We start from the raw sequence: 14,960 nt of genomic DNA on the forward strand, positions 1-14,960 counted from the left end.
CTTCAAAATCATGCACAACTAAAATAGAATGCTAAAGAAATAATACTAGTGTTCCAAAATTCTTTTAGCTTTACATATGAAAAAATTAGGAGATTAATCCAGTGTGATAAACAAGGACAAAAATGACTGAAGAAATGTTGGCAAGAGCATTACAAAATGAGGAAAGGTAAGGGTCAAGAAAGTTCTAAGAAAGATGCAGCAGTAATAGATGAGTAAAGATGAAGGCATAAGGACCATAAATATATAAATGATATAAATTTATAAACTGTTAAGACAAAGGGAAAAACTGATTTAACAGCAACTCAAGAAGAAAAAGCCAAGGTCCCCTGTAGTCATTCCTCAACTGCCCCCAAAATACATGCCTTAAAAGTCACCAACTGAAAAGGTACATAAAGAAAAAGGAGGTCAAACTGCTGTATCACTAAGTTCCTAGAGCTTTTTCTTATCCAGCCTTTTATAAAGCTTTAGTCTCATATATCAAAGTTAAAAGCATCAGTATTTTTCTTATGCTCAAATTTGTTAAATTTTTCTATTCCTCGAATAAACAGAATAACATCTGAACACATTCCATCACTAAAATCACTAGGAGGTTGAGGAATATGGGCTAGTTAGATTTCAGAACTAGAAAAAAATCTCACAATGAGAGAGGGGAAAGGATGGCAGTTCCTTAAAATATAGCACAGTAAGAAAAATTCCACATTAATAAATGGGTTTCTACTGGATACAGTTAAAGAACCTTATTACTGCATAATCTAATAAATCCAAATGTTTTGTTATTACTGCATTCTATCAACTATGAAGTATACCACTGAGGCCAATTCTCTTCTGGAAAGAAAACTAGAGCCTTTTCCATTCTCTTTATTCTAAAAACTAGCAAAAAAAAAAAAAAAAAGGTAAATTCTATTCATTTTGTTTGAGGGGGGGAAACAGTATTTTATGTACAACTTTTTCTCCAAAATGACAAAAATATCTGGGTTGCAGTTCCAGAAGCTGCACTACAGAGTAACTTTGAAGGTATAGCATTAGAAGAATTGCAAACAGAGCAGATCTGAATCCATTATTCAGAGAGAAAAGAGCAGATGACAGACCTAGAATGAACATAAAATCAATTTAGTAAGTACAAAAAGCAAAACCAACCTCAGGGAGAAAGTATTCAGGTACAGTCCCTCAATAATCCTGGTGCTGCCTTAAAAGCTTAAAGCTTTTCAACCACCACTCCATATTAGGTTGAACCATGTGAAATGATCGTTTTTTTGTACATCAAAAATGGCTGGAATTGGCAATTTCATATTCATTCAACAGAAGAATGCAAATATGGAGAATGGGAATTTATTAAATGAACCGTTAGCTGAGTTGGCTGGAGTACAACTTCAAGTTGTAGAATGCACTGAATGCAGATTTGTTTCATAGCCCTCAACACAAAAGTTTCAGCCTGCAAATTCGGTGTATAAAATAGTGTTCAGAAAAGACACCTCTCATAATACAGATGAGAAAAACAAACCCAGAGACTAAGTGATATGTCTAAAGGGACAGCAGTCAAAAAATAAAACATGGCCATCACAGACTTCCCCTAAATTTAATAATTTCTGGTCCAGTTGCTAGTTTTACTATTTCTTGTTGCCTCTCCACTGGAAAATATACACAACATACATACCCTTCTGTCTTCTTCGTACATGAAAAATAACACTAAACAGAAATTAAGCCAAAAGGCTGTTCAAAGCAATTTTGTTATAAAATTAAAATCTAAGGAACAGAAACAGCTTCAATCAGTTTGGACTAATGTTTACATACAAGTATGGAAATGGAGTATCAGCTTGGAAATGAAAATGACTTGGCTGAATCCCAGTGATGTTACCCATTTGTTATCAACCTTTCCTAAGGTTCTTAATCCTTACCTGTAGGATGGTATCTACTTTGCAGGGTTATTTTTGAGGATTGAGAGAACGGTAAGCCTCTGACATAGCTGTCAATAAATAGTTGATGGTGTTATTGTTATAGGGTTTTATCATAAATTCAATGAAATAAGTTTTTAAAGAATCTTTTCAATTTGTTAGTACCACCTGACACACTAGTAGTCAATGAAGAAAGCATGTAGCTCTCTACAGTCTTTGGTATGGCACAGAGAATGGCACCAGGTATAGTGCCCTACATTACTAATTCCAACTAATCTTAATTACACATACTAACAGAACTATAATTCTAAAAGCATTTATACATTCACTACAATATAAGTTCCTTGATTGTCTATTTATTTATTAATGATTCCCAAGTTTCTAGAACAGTGCTTTAGGTACGCAGTCAACATTCAATATGTATTTCAGAAATGTCCCTGGAACTTACTTTTAATAGTCTGAAAACTAAGACTTTCAAAACACAATCCTGACACTCCATCCAGTATATGTAACTTTTCCTCTTCATGCACCAACCCAAACAGGAGACTCTCTCTAAAATTAACTCCTACTTTCCCTAGAAAGAGGAAAAAACAAATTGCTTAGCCTTCTAAAGAACCTGAAAACCTTCCCAAGTAGCTTCTGCTAGATAGAAAAATAGGACAACCTTTAACCCAGATTCTACAATTTTTAAATTCAGAAAGGTATCTCTCCCATCAGTCTAAATTTGAGGGAGTGAGGGGGAATCCCTCTCACTCTATCAAAACTAGGAGATTTCTCTTCTTAGAATTTAAGACGTTACTCCTTCAGGCAGCCAAACGTGTTTAGCTATAGTAGAACCAAAAAGATGAGGTGAAGAGTTAAGCAGAGGAAGAAACAGGCTGGGAGGTAAATGACCTAAGACACTGATGTATGGGGGAAAAAAATGACCAGAAATAACCCATATATTGATAACTTAGAAAAAGGGTTAAATTATTTATTCATATTAACTTGACTTTTTTCTAAATCTTAACAGCCAAGAAACCGTCATCAAAATTTCAGCACTTTCATAATAATACACTTTTACTTGCAGCGAAGTCTATTCCACACAGAAAAATATTTCCAGTTAATGAATACCTTTTGAAAAACCTATAAAAACAAAATCATAACTATCTTAAGTGATTTTCTAATCAAAGAGCACACAATGTTTTGAAACTTCCATGGTAATCCTATTATAAACTTTTACTTTTTATAATTTAACTTATTTTGATGCAGTAAAATCAATCACAAATTCTTAAAGACACTTAACATTTCTACAAAAGTGTTCACAGCAATTCCAATCCCACAAAGACCTTAAACAACTAACCACTAAAGACACTTAACATTTCTACAACACAAAGGTGTTCGCAACAACTATCCCAAGGTCCTATAAAATCCTTAAATGACTACCCATTACCGAGGATTAGGTAGTATCAACTAGTAGCTTTCTATTAATCAGAACCCATTCACTGCCCAAGGTTTACACTGAGCCTTAAGAATCACATTTCACAAAATTGGTTATGTTGTGCAGGTACCCTCCCCCCATTTTCAAAGTTCCAGTTATGCCACTTTTAAAGACCTACATTAGTAGTACCCTGCTTTCACTAAAAGAAAGCCGAAGAGGATTTTAACATTTATGAAAAAGGCAAAAAGCAAAAATAACATTCAGCTTTTGCCATTATAGAGGCATTGCACTCCCGGAACAGAGTGGCACAGACCAGCTCCTTCCCAGGAACTACACTCAGCATCTCAACATCAAACCGCCATAGCTTTGAACCTTGGCTGTGAGCATCTGTGCTTTATCTCAGTTTTGTGCATCCCTCAGCAAAGATGCATCCAAAGGTAATTGCTGCTTCTTAAACCACATCAGCTTAGGAAAGGTTTCATATGAATGCTCTACTTTCAGATAGCTGGAGAAACCTGTAACATTATTTTTCAAGTCAGCAATCTGAGACTGCTAACAGACTAATATTTTAACCCTAATTTACTTTTACATTTTCACACTACAGAACTTTTCATTCCAAATCCACAGACAACAGCTGTTATATTTGCTATGGAGACTGGTATATTCTTATTCTCCTCAATGTTAACCTGGAATTAATATATTTTTTAAAAAAGCTACTTATCAGTTCAACATGACCAAAGTACAGATTATATTGCTTGGGAATAAATTTGAACAATCTGCACTTTCTGAACATGAAAATGTCCAGATATAAGTTAAGACTTCACTTATATGTGGAATCTAAGAAACAAAAAGAACAAACTAATCAAAAACAGTTTCACAAATAGGACAATTGGTAAGGCCAGGAAAGGGGTGTTGGAGGGGCTGGGAAAATCAGGTGACGGGTAAAAGTAGTACAAATTAGTAGTTGATAGATGGTCACGGGGATGGGGAGCACAGCAAAGGGAATGCAGTTAGCATTAAGGAAAAGGCTACGTAGAAAGCCAGAGGAGAGAAAGAGCAATTAGGAGGACCATTTTAAAAACTATATATGTCTAACCAATGTACTGTATATTTGAAACTAATAATAAAATTTTTAAATTTTTTTTAAGTTTTGAGAACTAATCTATATTTATGCAAATGTAATTTAGAGACTAAACTCATAAGTACACCTGCCAATAATAACTCAAAAGATAGGTTATCCTCTAACCTAACCATAACAGATCAGTAGCAAAGACACCTGAACTTCATCATTACTACTAGATAACAGGAATGTTTTACAATATATAACACTACCTGACAAATTATACTTTGCAGTTTACAAAACCCCACAATTTCATGACAACCCTGTAAATAAGCAGGCAAGGCAAATATCACTAATCCCCATTCCACAGACAGGAATCCAGATAATTCCAAGGCCTTTGCACTACACAGCATCTTACAAAACATGAAATAATCGTAACTTTTATTCAGTGTAACGTATCTCTTTTGAATGTTATATATAAATGAAGAATTAAACACATTTCATACTGCTTTAGCTAGATAAAATCCTGACTTCATCACAAATCAAGTCTACCAATGACAGATCTGCCCAGCTATTGTGATGGATCACTGGAAGAAGGAAGAAAGGCAACAAAGTCAAGATTAAATTTCAAAAAAGATAAACTTAGATCATGGCCATTTTTTCAAAACTACACAAGATTAGGTGTTCTAAACAGAACAGAACAGTGATAATAAGGTGTGGTAAGACTTTAAAAATTTGGAGAAAAAGTTCAGAGCTTAGGACAGACTCTTGCTAACACTAAGTCAAGTATTTTTAAACACAGATCTAGCTCAAGGTAGACATACATAACACCAACATACTTGGCTTTGACACCATCAGTCAGATTGACTAGTTCATATGCCAGCAAGCTCTATTTTCAGCAACTACCATATCTGTGGCTTTTCCAGTTCCTGCTTGAAGGACTGGTAGGAGGAAATCTTTCACTTTGCCTTTGATTTGTCTTACGTTCTGCCAAATGTTAACTACCTCTGTGGCAAAGAGATGGACAATGCTTAGGAAATTTTTGTATGAACCTAAATGAGACAACTAGTAGTAACAAATGGTCTTAAGTAGGATGACTAGAGGGGCAAGTTTGAAGTTTAAGACAATCCCAGTTATGCCTACAGCACGATTATGAATTGGTACTCCTTCGTTTCAAGATATCCTGATTTGGAACATAAATTACGATGACCCTCTTATTATGGCAGTTGTTACTACAACTTAGTAAATTTAAGCTTCTGAAAATGTTCTAGGAGTGTGACTATCATGACTACTTAATAAGCTCAATTCGTATAATTATGTTGGCAAACAAATGTCAACTTGGATATATTAATATTTAACTATCAAACTGTTAACTGACCATTTCAAAAACAGTACAGATAACTTTTGCTGTTCCTCACTACTCCTTAAAGAATTTTGTTTGACGCTACCTAGGCTACTACTTAGAACATCTGTGAGTCATTTGCCAACTTTTCCCTCTTCTAGAAGTTTTATGATTACATCATTTACTTAAGGGCTGCATCCATTAAGACAAAGATGAAGGGGAAAATGTTTTAAAAGTACTTTACAGAAATGCATAGTATTAGCCATACCAATACAGACATGATAAACCAAGGAACCTATATGCAAATACACATGCTGAAATTACCTAAAATCACTTCATTCACTGTGCCTTGAAATGAGTTCCTAAAAGCACAAGGTTTCTTTACAAAAGTATGAAAATATTTTACCTACTATTTCGATAGATACTAGTCAAGTAGTAAATACCAAGACATGTTATTTGAAGCCAACTAGTCATGGTATACAGGGGGGTTAAAAAAAAAAAAAATCACTGAATAGTCTCAAATTCACTTTCCTGAACCATAAAATGGAAGTAACACTACTACCCAATTCAATGTTGTATGAAATAAGTAAAAATTTGTGTAAAAGTGGTCTGTGAAAAGGTACATTCTATGTAAATATGGCATATAAAGATTGAAATTTTAATTTTTATCCTATACCTGTCATTACTATTTAAATACTTTTCTTAAATATTAAGGTAAAATTCCAGCAAAATCCACTTTAGAGCCCTTTTTAAAAAAATGATGCTTTCAGTCTACAGCCATGCTACTCTGAACAAGCCTGATCCCACCTGATCTCAGAAGCTAAGCAGGGTCGGGCCTCGTTAGTACTTAGATGTGAGACCATCTAGGAAGACCAGGTGCTACAGGTGTAAAAAAATTAAAAAATAAGGGATTGTAAGCTGACAAGGTCCTCGCAATCTATGAGGTCAACCAAGGGTTGCCTCGCCTAAAAAACAAAAGTAAATAACTAAAATAAATAAAAATTTTAAAAATGCTTTCAGGTAAGCTTCTTACAAATTTGAAGCTTATTTGTTAAATTAGATATATTAATTTACTTGGCTGAAATTTCACTCACTATAACCAGGTTAAAGTCAAGAAATCTTCAAAACATTTCCTATTCCCTTGACCAAGCTATAAAACAATTATGGAAAGCCTGCTTCTTTGTATGGACTTTCAGTGTGTTTGTTTGTACTTACTGAATCCAAAATTTGCTCAGTTTAATACTTGCCATAAGTGTTCTTCCCCACACTGGAATTCAAATTGAGACCTTTTCATATAAAGGTGAAAAGGGTGCCTAGGAATGCCCACAGTAGTAAGAATTTACCCTGTCGCCTCAAATTGCAATGATTCATCATTTCATTATATTCCATAGTTTTGTAAGCCAATAGAATAAACTGAAGTATGCCCAACATACACAATACTGCACAAAAGTCTAAAGTACACAAAAAGAGCATCTGCATTAAATACGAAGATTAAAAGTTACTAGAAGGGATTTTAAAAATTGCATTATCCAATTGTGCTTATGTTTAGGCAGGAGAAAAACTGCATTCAATAAACTTCATTAACTGAAATAGCAATAATAATTACTACTAGCCTACAGTTAAGAATTGGTAATTAACCTGTTTTTAAAACTCATTACTAAAGTTAGTTTACTATTACCCATTTCTTTCCTAACAAGACATATATTAAGAAGTTAATTCAGAACATGCCCCCACCCATCCTTCACTGACTACCAGAATAAGCTACAGATGAGGCTTGGTGTTTTAAAAGGACGGCTCTCGAGACTCAGATCGATTTATTCCTGGTGCTGATGTATAAGGTGACAAACCATTATCACTACTTCACATGGAACCAATCATCACAGAGAGAAGAGTGAAAAGACAAAACCAGCAACTACCCCACCAATCCAAATGTAGTTTATGCTGACCTCTACTCTCAAAAAATGTGAAAACTATTCACTCCCTCTCACCACCTCTACAGGCCCCATTTTTCTGTACTAATGTGGTTCATATAGATGGGATGGTAAGTCTTTAGTTCGAGAATGCTAAAAAATAATGGACTTGCTTAATGTAACTACAAATGACATAGAAGCTATTTCTCAGACTACCCATTTAAGTGATGAGATGCTGAATTTAATCTTCAAAGTGAACCCTCCTGGCCCCAAACTTCAGTATTTCCTATCTGCAATCCAAAATTGTCCATTTTCTGAACACAGCTTAGTTTTTGCTCCAGTACTATTAAATGAACCACGTAAGTTCATTCCTATTACCCAGGAGAGTGTTAAATGATGCTACAAAGGTTTTAAATATTAGGTTCACTACGGCATACAAAATTTTAACAAAGGTACTGCCAGAACAATGAGAAAAACCAGTACTTATAACCAAGTACCCAAACACAAATCATTCAAATGCAACCTCACCTCCTTCCACTCCCCACACTTGATAAACTGGTGACTGAAACTATAGCATCATTTTTTGTTACCATGAATAACAATGAATTGTTAACAATGAAGTAGACAGTTAAGAATCTGATTCCTAATGACTTTTTCTTCTCTTCAAAGACTCCCTTCCTATCTTGTTCCCAACAGTCACAGGAGTTCCTCCCCACCTGATAGACTATCTCCTTCCCCATTTCGATCCTGAAGGAGACCCCAACGTAAGGATGTGGCCCTATCTACAGAGTCCTATGTTAAATAACCTGTGAAGCGTTTGGTCAAAAACCCTCAGCACTCAATTCCAAAATATGATTATCAATGAACTGTCACTTATTTGTAAATTATAATCATGAGCTTCCAAATCACTTTTTAAAACAAGTTTAAAACAAAAAAACCTTCCTCTATGTCCTTTTTGGTTATCACAGCAAGTTTACTCAGAGCCTAAATCTCTACAGAACAGAAAGCATTCAAATATAATTTCAAGTTTCCTTCCAAGGACACTAGTAGACTAAGTGAGGAACCTACTTGGAACATGAGGGGGAAAAAGAAAAAACTTCCATTACAAACACCCCTTCATCTGTTTGACTTTTAAACATTGAAATAAAGACAAATCTGACCTTGAGCTGCCACTTCCCCATCTATTCCCCTCCCCCTCCCAACAGGAATCTTGTTCAATACAAATAGCAATTTAAGGATTTACAGAACAAAATTTAATGCTGTATCATTCCTCAGTTTGAGTTAAAGGCCTTTTCTTCTAATTTTTAAATTTCAGAATCCTAATGTGATACATTAAGACTAGCCCTGAGGGTATTCACAGGACAAATAAGCATTCAAGGAAAGCAAGGGCCCACATATTTTGAAAATAAGTGGCTTAATTTAAAAATATATAAAGATCAATGGCACTTGATTCCAAACATGTCTCACCCCACAACCGCATTAAAACCACAGAAACCACATATATGACTTTTTGCTTTTCTAACACATTTTAACGGATGTAGGGTTAATTCAAGTACACAGTTCCAAAATAAGGGGGAGGAGCAATTTCAAAAAAGCAGCAGCCTGGGATGGACTGAATACAATGGACATTTAGATAAAGTTCTGAAAAATGACAAAAGAACTTTTAGGCGCAAAGGATTAATGAATAAAGAAAAACTGTTCAAATCTGTACATAAAAACCATTTATTCAAAATGGAAAAAAGAATACAGGATCTTCTGGGACCCCGTATGTTCATAGTACAAAAATCCAAGTCTCAGCTAAGTGCCTGGGATAGGTTAAAACCCCAATGGGTACAACACGAATTCCAAGCCCCGGCAGTCAATCAAAATGCGATTACTAAACATTATTTTAAATAATTTTATTTTTCAACGATCTTTCCCCGTTTGTCATAATGGTGCGTGTGAACAGGAAAGTCATCGTTTTTACAAACTGGTAGACTGCGACAAGAAATGGAAAGGGACTAAGTCATGGTCTGTTTCCTGTTCAATGTTCTATCTACCAGAACCCACAGCTTATGGAAACAGAAAATTACAGGAACTTCGAATTCTCCGGGATAAATCTGAGGAAAGGGTGAGAGTGTGACTAAGGTTTTGCAAGACCTCCCCAAAGGAAGGCGAGGTTGAACGTAAAGCCTAAAAAACCCTCACTACAAGGTGTGCCGGCCTACGGGAAAGATATCCGAGACCAGCATCTCCGCGGGCCTCCGCCCAAGGATGAACTGCAGTGATTCCCACCCTCTCCCCTTCCCCCACCCTCATTCAAGACTGCCCCCCACAAGCTCAAAGAAGACCTCCACTCGCAAGGCTTCCTCCTTTGTGAGACTCCACAGCCGCCGCCCCACATTGGGCCTCCGGGGAAAAGCCACCGCCCCCACCCGCCATATTTCCCTGAAAGGAGCCCGCGTTACACCTCCTGGTCGCCTCTCCCTCCCAAGTGGCGGGTGTTTCTTCCTCCATCACCCCACCTAACAGTGCTCCACATCCCAAGACTGGCCAGAAGCTCCCCTGGGGATTGCTCGCCCGGAGACAGCACCCTCCATCTCTTCCCCCTCCCCCGCCCCGGGACGCGCCCTCCCCCCACAGCCGCCATTTTACAACCAACTCCTCCACTCTATCGCCTCGGCCTTTAGGCTCGCGAGTGTCTGCTGCTGAGGACGCCGAAGAGGTCAAATTCCTGGGCCTGGGGCCTCCCACCGCTCCGGGAGACCACAGACCATTTCCTGCTTCCCAAATCCACGTCCCCGGGCCAGGATCGGAGACGGTGCCGCCATTTTGTCTCTTGCTCCGGCCTCTGTGGGCGGCGGCAGAGGGTCCGAGAATTCCAGCCCCCCGTTGCCCCCCCAACTCACCGTCATATCGCTCAGCCTGCTCGGCCAGCTTCGCCTGGTACACCAGATCCTCCCGATCATCCATAGCGGCAGCGGCTCCGGCAGGGTCTGCGCGACGGATGGAAGCAGATAGCGTCTCCGACTCTCTCAGCCTCTCGCTCCGTGTCCGGGCAGCAAAAATGGCGGCGCCTCAATCCGGGACTTCCGCCTGCGCACGCGGACAACTGCTCAGCTCTATGGCAACCGCTCCCTGGCAACTGGCGCGGGGGGGGGCGGGTCCCGGAGCTCGGCGCCCGAAGAGGCTGGAGCCAACGAGACGCCCCTCCCCAGTGGGCTCAGCGGTGGCGGAGAGCCGAGGCGGGAACTGCGACTGAGAGGAGGCAGAGCGTCCCCGAGGGAGCTAAGGAAGCTGGAGGCGAGGCCGGCCTGGACCGCTCCTGAAGTGAATGAGCAAGAAAACCTGGGCTCTGATCGAGAGCCGCCGCCCAGACTTCAGGCAGAGAAAGCTAGAGGCTGTAATGGTTTTGTAATGGCAGACCTTCCTCGCTGAAACCAACTTCTCTCCTACCTTACCCCAGCTTTCTCAACCAAGCCCAATCCTGGGCCTTTTCCAGACCCTTTTAACCCTGGGGTAAAGAGTTGGGCCCTTCTCTCGTTAGTAGGGGAAGGGGAACTCCAGTTTTCACACTTCAATTTCATCCTGGCACTTGGCAATCTTTTTCTTCTGCCCTTTAGCCTCCTTTTTCCCCTGAGGCACGCCCCCATGGATAGAAACAGGGCAGTTGTTAGAGAAACCTACTCTCGAGTGCAAGGTGCAGAAGAGTGGGACCAAGATCAAATTGAGATTGAGGACGCAAGAATGGGAAAAGACCTGGTCTGTTTTGCTTCCCAGTGGATTCCCAGCATCTCGCATTCATTACAATAACTGTTGCAAGACTGAAGCTCAGGTTTCTGGAACATAAGCTGCGTGGTGGGGTCTGCAATAAATTTGGAATAAAAAGTAGATTGGAACCCAATCATGATGAGCCTAAGATGGCAAACTAAGAAGTTTGCACCTTATTCGGTGGGCACATGGAATCTATTTTTTGATGATTTTGAATGGAGGATGACACCATCATTGTTTATCTAATGTCATATACTTTAGAAAGATTAATAAATATAGTTTAGTAGTGATTAAAGAAGAAGGTAATCAGGCTATTATACTAATAGAGGCAAGAGGTAATAAATGGTAGCAGTGAAAATAGGAAAGAGGACAAATAGGAATAGTACTTCAGAGAGAAGTCACAAGAGTTTGTACCTGATCAGATGTGGAGATCTTGTGAGGGGAAAGAAAATTAAAATTGACTTTCCATTTTCCCACCCTGAGTCACTGGGATAATGAGTGGCAGTGCAATTAATAACAGCAACCACAACAACAAAAAAAAATAGGAATGCTAGGAAAATTTGCTGATAGAATGCAGAGAAGGCATAGTTCCTTTTAGCACATGTTGGTTCTAAGATTCTCAAATATCACCCAGGTAGAAATAACCAGCATGGAATTGGAAAAGGAGACTGGCATTCCAAACTGAAGAGAAGCTATCAAAGTGTGGAGAAGTGAAAAAAGACCAAGCACAAACCCTTGGCGAATACCTACTTTTAGGCAAAAGCAGAAGAGCCAACAAGTTACATAGAGTGGCTCCTTATTGCACTCCAAATTAAGCCCTTTCACACTTTAAACAAACATCAAATTTCAATGATAGAAGATAGAATCAAGAGACTTGGGTTCTAGTCCTAATTCTATAAATAAATACACACTTATTTCAGCAAGCATTTCATCTCTGAGCTTCATGTTCATCTATAAAGTTAAGGAACTAGAGACCATTCGTTAGGCCATAAAACAAGTTTTAATAAATATTAAAAGACTGAAGTCATACAAAGTATCTTTTCCTATCACAATGGAATGAAACCAGAAATCAATAACAGGAGGAAAACTGGAAATTAAATAGTCCTTCATATCCACGAGTTCTGCATCCACAGATTCAACCAACCTCAGTTCGGAAATATTTTAATTTAAAAAAAAAAATCCCATTGTAAATTGATACAGCCACTATGGAAAACAGTATGGAGGTTCCTCAAAAAATTAAAATAGAACTACTTTATGACCCAGCAATTCCACATCTGGGGATTTATCTGAAGAAAACCAAAACACTAACTCGAAAATACATATGAAATCCTATATTCATTGCAGTGCTATTTATAGCAGCCAAGATATGGAAGCAATCTAAGTATCCATCAATGGATGAATGGATAAAGAAGGTGTGTTACTTTTATACAATGAAATATTACTTGACCATAAAAAAGAATGAAATCTCAGCATTTGCAATTACATAGATGCACCTAGAGGGTATTAGGCTAAGTGAAATAAGGCAGATAGAGAAAGGCAAATACCATATGATTTTGTTTATAAGTAGACTCTCAAAAACAAAATAAATGAACAAACAAATAGACTCACAGATAAAGAGAACCAAATGATGGTTGCCAGATGGCAGGGGTTGGGGGGCTGAGAGAAAAGGTGAAGAGATTAAGAAGTACAAATTGGCAGTTAGAAAATAGTACAGCTTAGGGAATATAGTCAATAATATTGTAATAACTATGTACGGTGCCAAGTAGGTACTAGACTTATGGGGAGGGGGGGTCACCATAAGTCTAACCACTGCGCTGTAATTGAAAAATAAAAAATTTCAAAGTATAAAACTGAGTAAATAAATAAAGCTGTTATTTTTTTTAAATCCCAGAGAGATCCAAAAAGCAAAACTTGAATTTGCCACATGCTGAGCACAACACTGAATCCACGTGAATAATGTAGGCATACCCCGTGGTAGCCTATATGCAAATATTGGTTATTTGCAAATACTGCAACAACATTTTATGCAAGAAACTTGAGCATCTGCAGATTTGGGTATCTAAGGGGGGAATCTTGGAACCAATCCCCTGCAGATACAGAGGGAAGACTGTGCGTAGAAATTAAATAATACTCTTAAATAACTGATGGATCAAAAAAGAAATCACAGGGAGATTAGAAAAATACCTTGATATGAATAAAGACAAAAACACAATACACCAAAACTTATGAATTACAGCAAAAATAGTGCTAAGAAAGAAATTTATAGCTGTAAATGCCTACATTAAAAAAGAAGGATTTTAAATTAATAACCTAACTGAACACCTTAAGGAACTATGAAAAGAAAAACAAACTAAACCCAAAGCTAGCAGAAGGAAAAAAGAAGACTCAAATTACTCAAATCGGAAAAGAAAGTGAAGAAATTACTACTGACCTTACAGAAATAAGGATCGTAAGAGTATTATGAGCAATGGTATGCCAATAAAATTGTGTAACAAATGGATGTACAAATTCCGAGAAACACACTGTGATACCGTGATATAGTAAGAAATATATACTTGGTCTTTCTCATGGGTTACTGGCACAGAGGTCTTAAAACTGTGGTAATTTCTCAAGTGATGGGGTGAGGAGTTTCTTTTGTTATTTATAATAAGCCCCTTTTCAACCATAACTAAGTTTATATCTAGAAAGCTTCAAGATAGGAGCTAGTTGCCAGAGTAACCAACCATGTGATAAGAGAGTTAGAACTTTCAACCCCACTTACTCAATTTCTGATCTCCAAAGATAGGAGAGAAGCTGGAGATTGAGTTAATCACCAATGGCCAATGACTTAATCATGTCTAGGCAATGAGACCTCCATAAAAACCCTAAACAATGGAGTTCAGAGAGCTTCCTGGTTGGTAAATGCATCCACATGCCAGGCAGGTGATGTACCCTAAACCACACAGGAACAGAAGTTCCTGTGCTTGGTACACTTCCTAACTTTGACTTATATGCTTCTTCATCTGGCTGTTCATTTGTATCCTTTATAATAAACTGGTAAGAGTGAGTAAAGTGTTTCTCTAAGTTCTGTGAGCCATTACAGCACATTATCAAACCTGATGAAGAAGTAGTGAGACCTCCCAATTTATAGCCAAGTTGGACAAAAGTGTGGATAACCTGGGTACCCACTGCTTGAGATTGGTATCTGAAACAAGGGAAAGACTCGTGAGACTGAGCCCTTAACCTCAGTCTTGTTGGTCTGCACTAACTCTAGGTAGTGTCAGAATTGAATTAAATTGTAGGACACCCAGTCATTTGGTTTTGACAGAAAATTGGAAACTTGCTTTGTGTGGAAGACCCACACATTTGATATCACAACTGTTGCGTGTAGAAACAGATCCTAAAATATAAACTATCAAAATTGAATCAAGACAAAATAGAAAATCTGAATATGTTTAACAAGTAAGGAGATTGACTCAGTAACCAAAAATCTCACAACAGCACAATGATGTAAATGTACATACTTATGCCACTGAACTGTATGTTAAAAATGATTAAAACAGTAAACTTTATATTATGTATACTTTACAATTTTAAAAAGAAGAAA

The 14,960-nt window shown here is 37.8% G+C and overlaps 1 protein-coding gene and 1 pseudogene across 1 annotated transcript in view; one reads left to right on the forward strand and one right to left on the reverse strand.

Moving 5' to 3' along the window:
- The window catches only part of YWHAE (tyrosine 3-monooxygenase/tryptophan 5-monooxygenase activation protein epsilon), a 35,627-nt gene extending 24,916 nt beyond the window's left edge, over positions 1-10,711 (reverse strand). The window contains exon 1 of the mRNA XM_039886259.1: positions 10,513-10,711. Within this exon, the coding sequence (XP_039742193.1) occupies positions 10,513-10,576 (64 nt within the window). The 5' untranslated portion in view covers positions 10,577-10,711. The remainder of the gene's footprint in view (positions 1-10,512) is intronic.
- Positions 6,484-6,602, forward strand: LOC120621328 (uncharacterized; annotated as a pseudogene).
- Positions 10,712-14,960: the final 4,249 nt, after the last annotated feature.

The sequence above is a fragment of the Pteropus medius genome, unplaced genomic scaffold (assembly GCF_902729225.1).
Source record: "Pteropus medius unplaced genomic scaffold, Ma_sr-lr_union100, whole genome shotgun sequence".
NCBI classification, from domain to species: Eukaryota; Metazoa; Chordata; class Mammalia; order Chiroptera; family Pteropodidae; genus Pteropus; species Pteropus medius.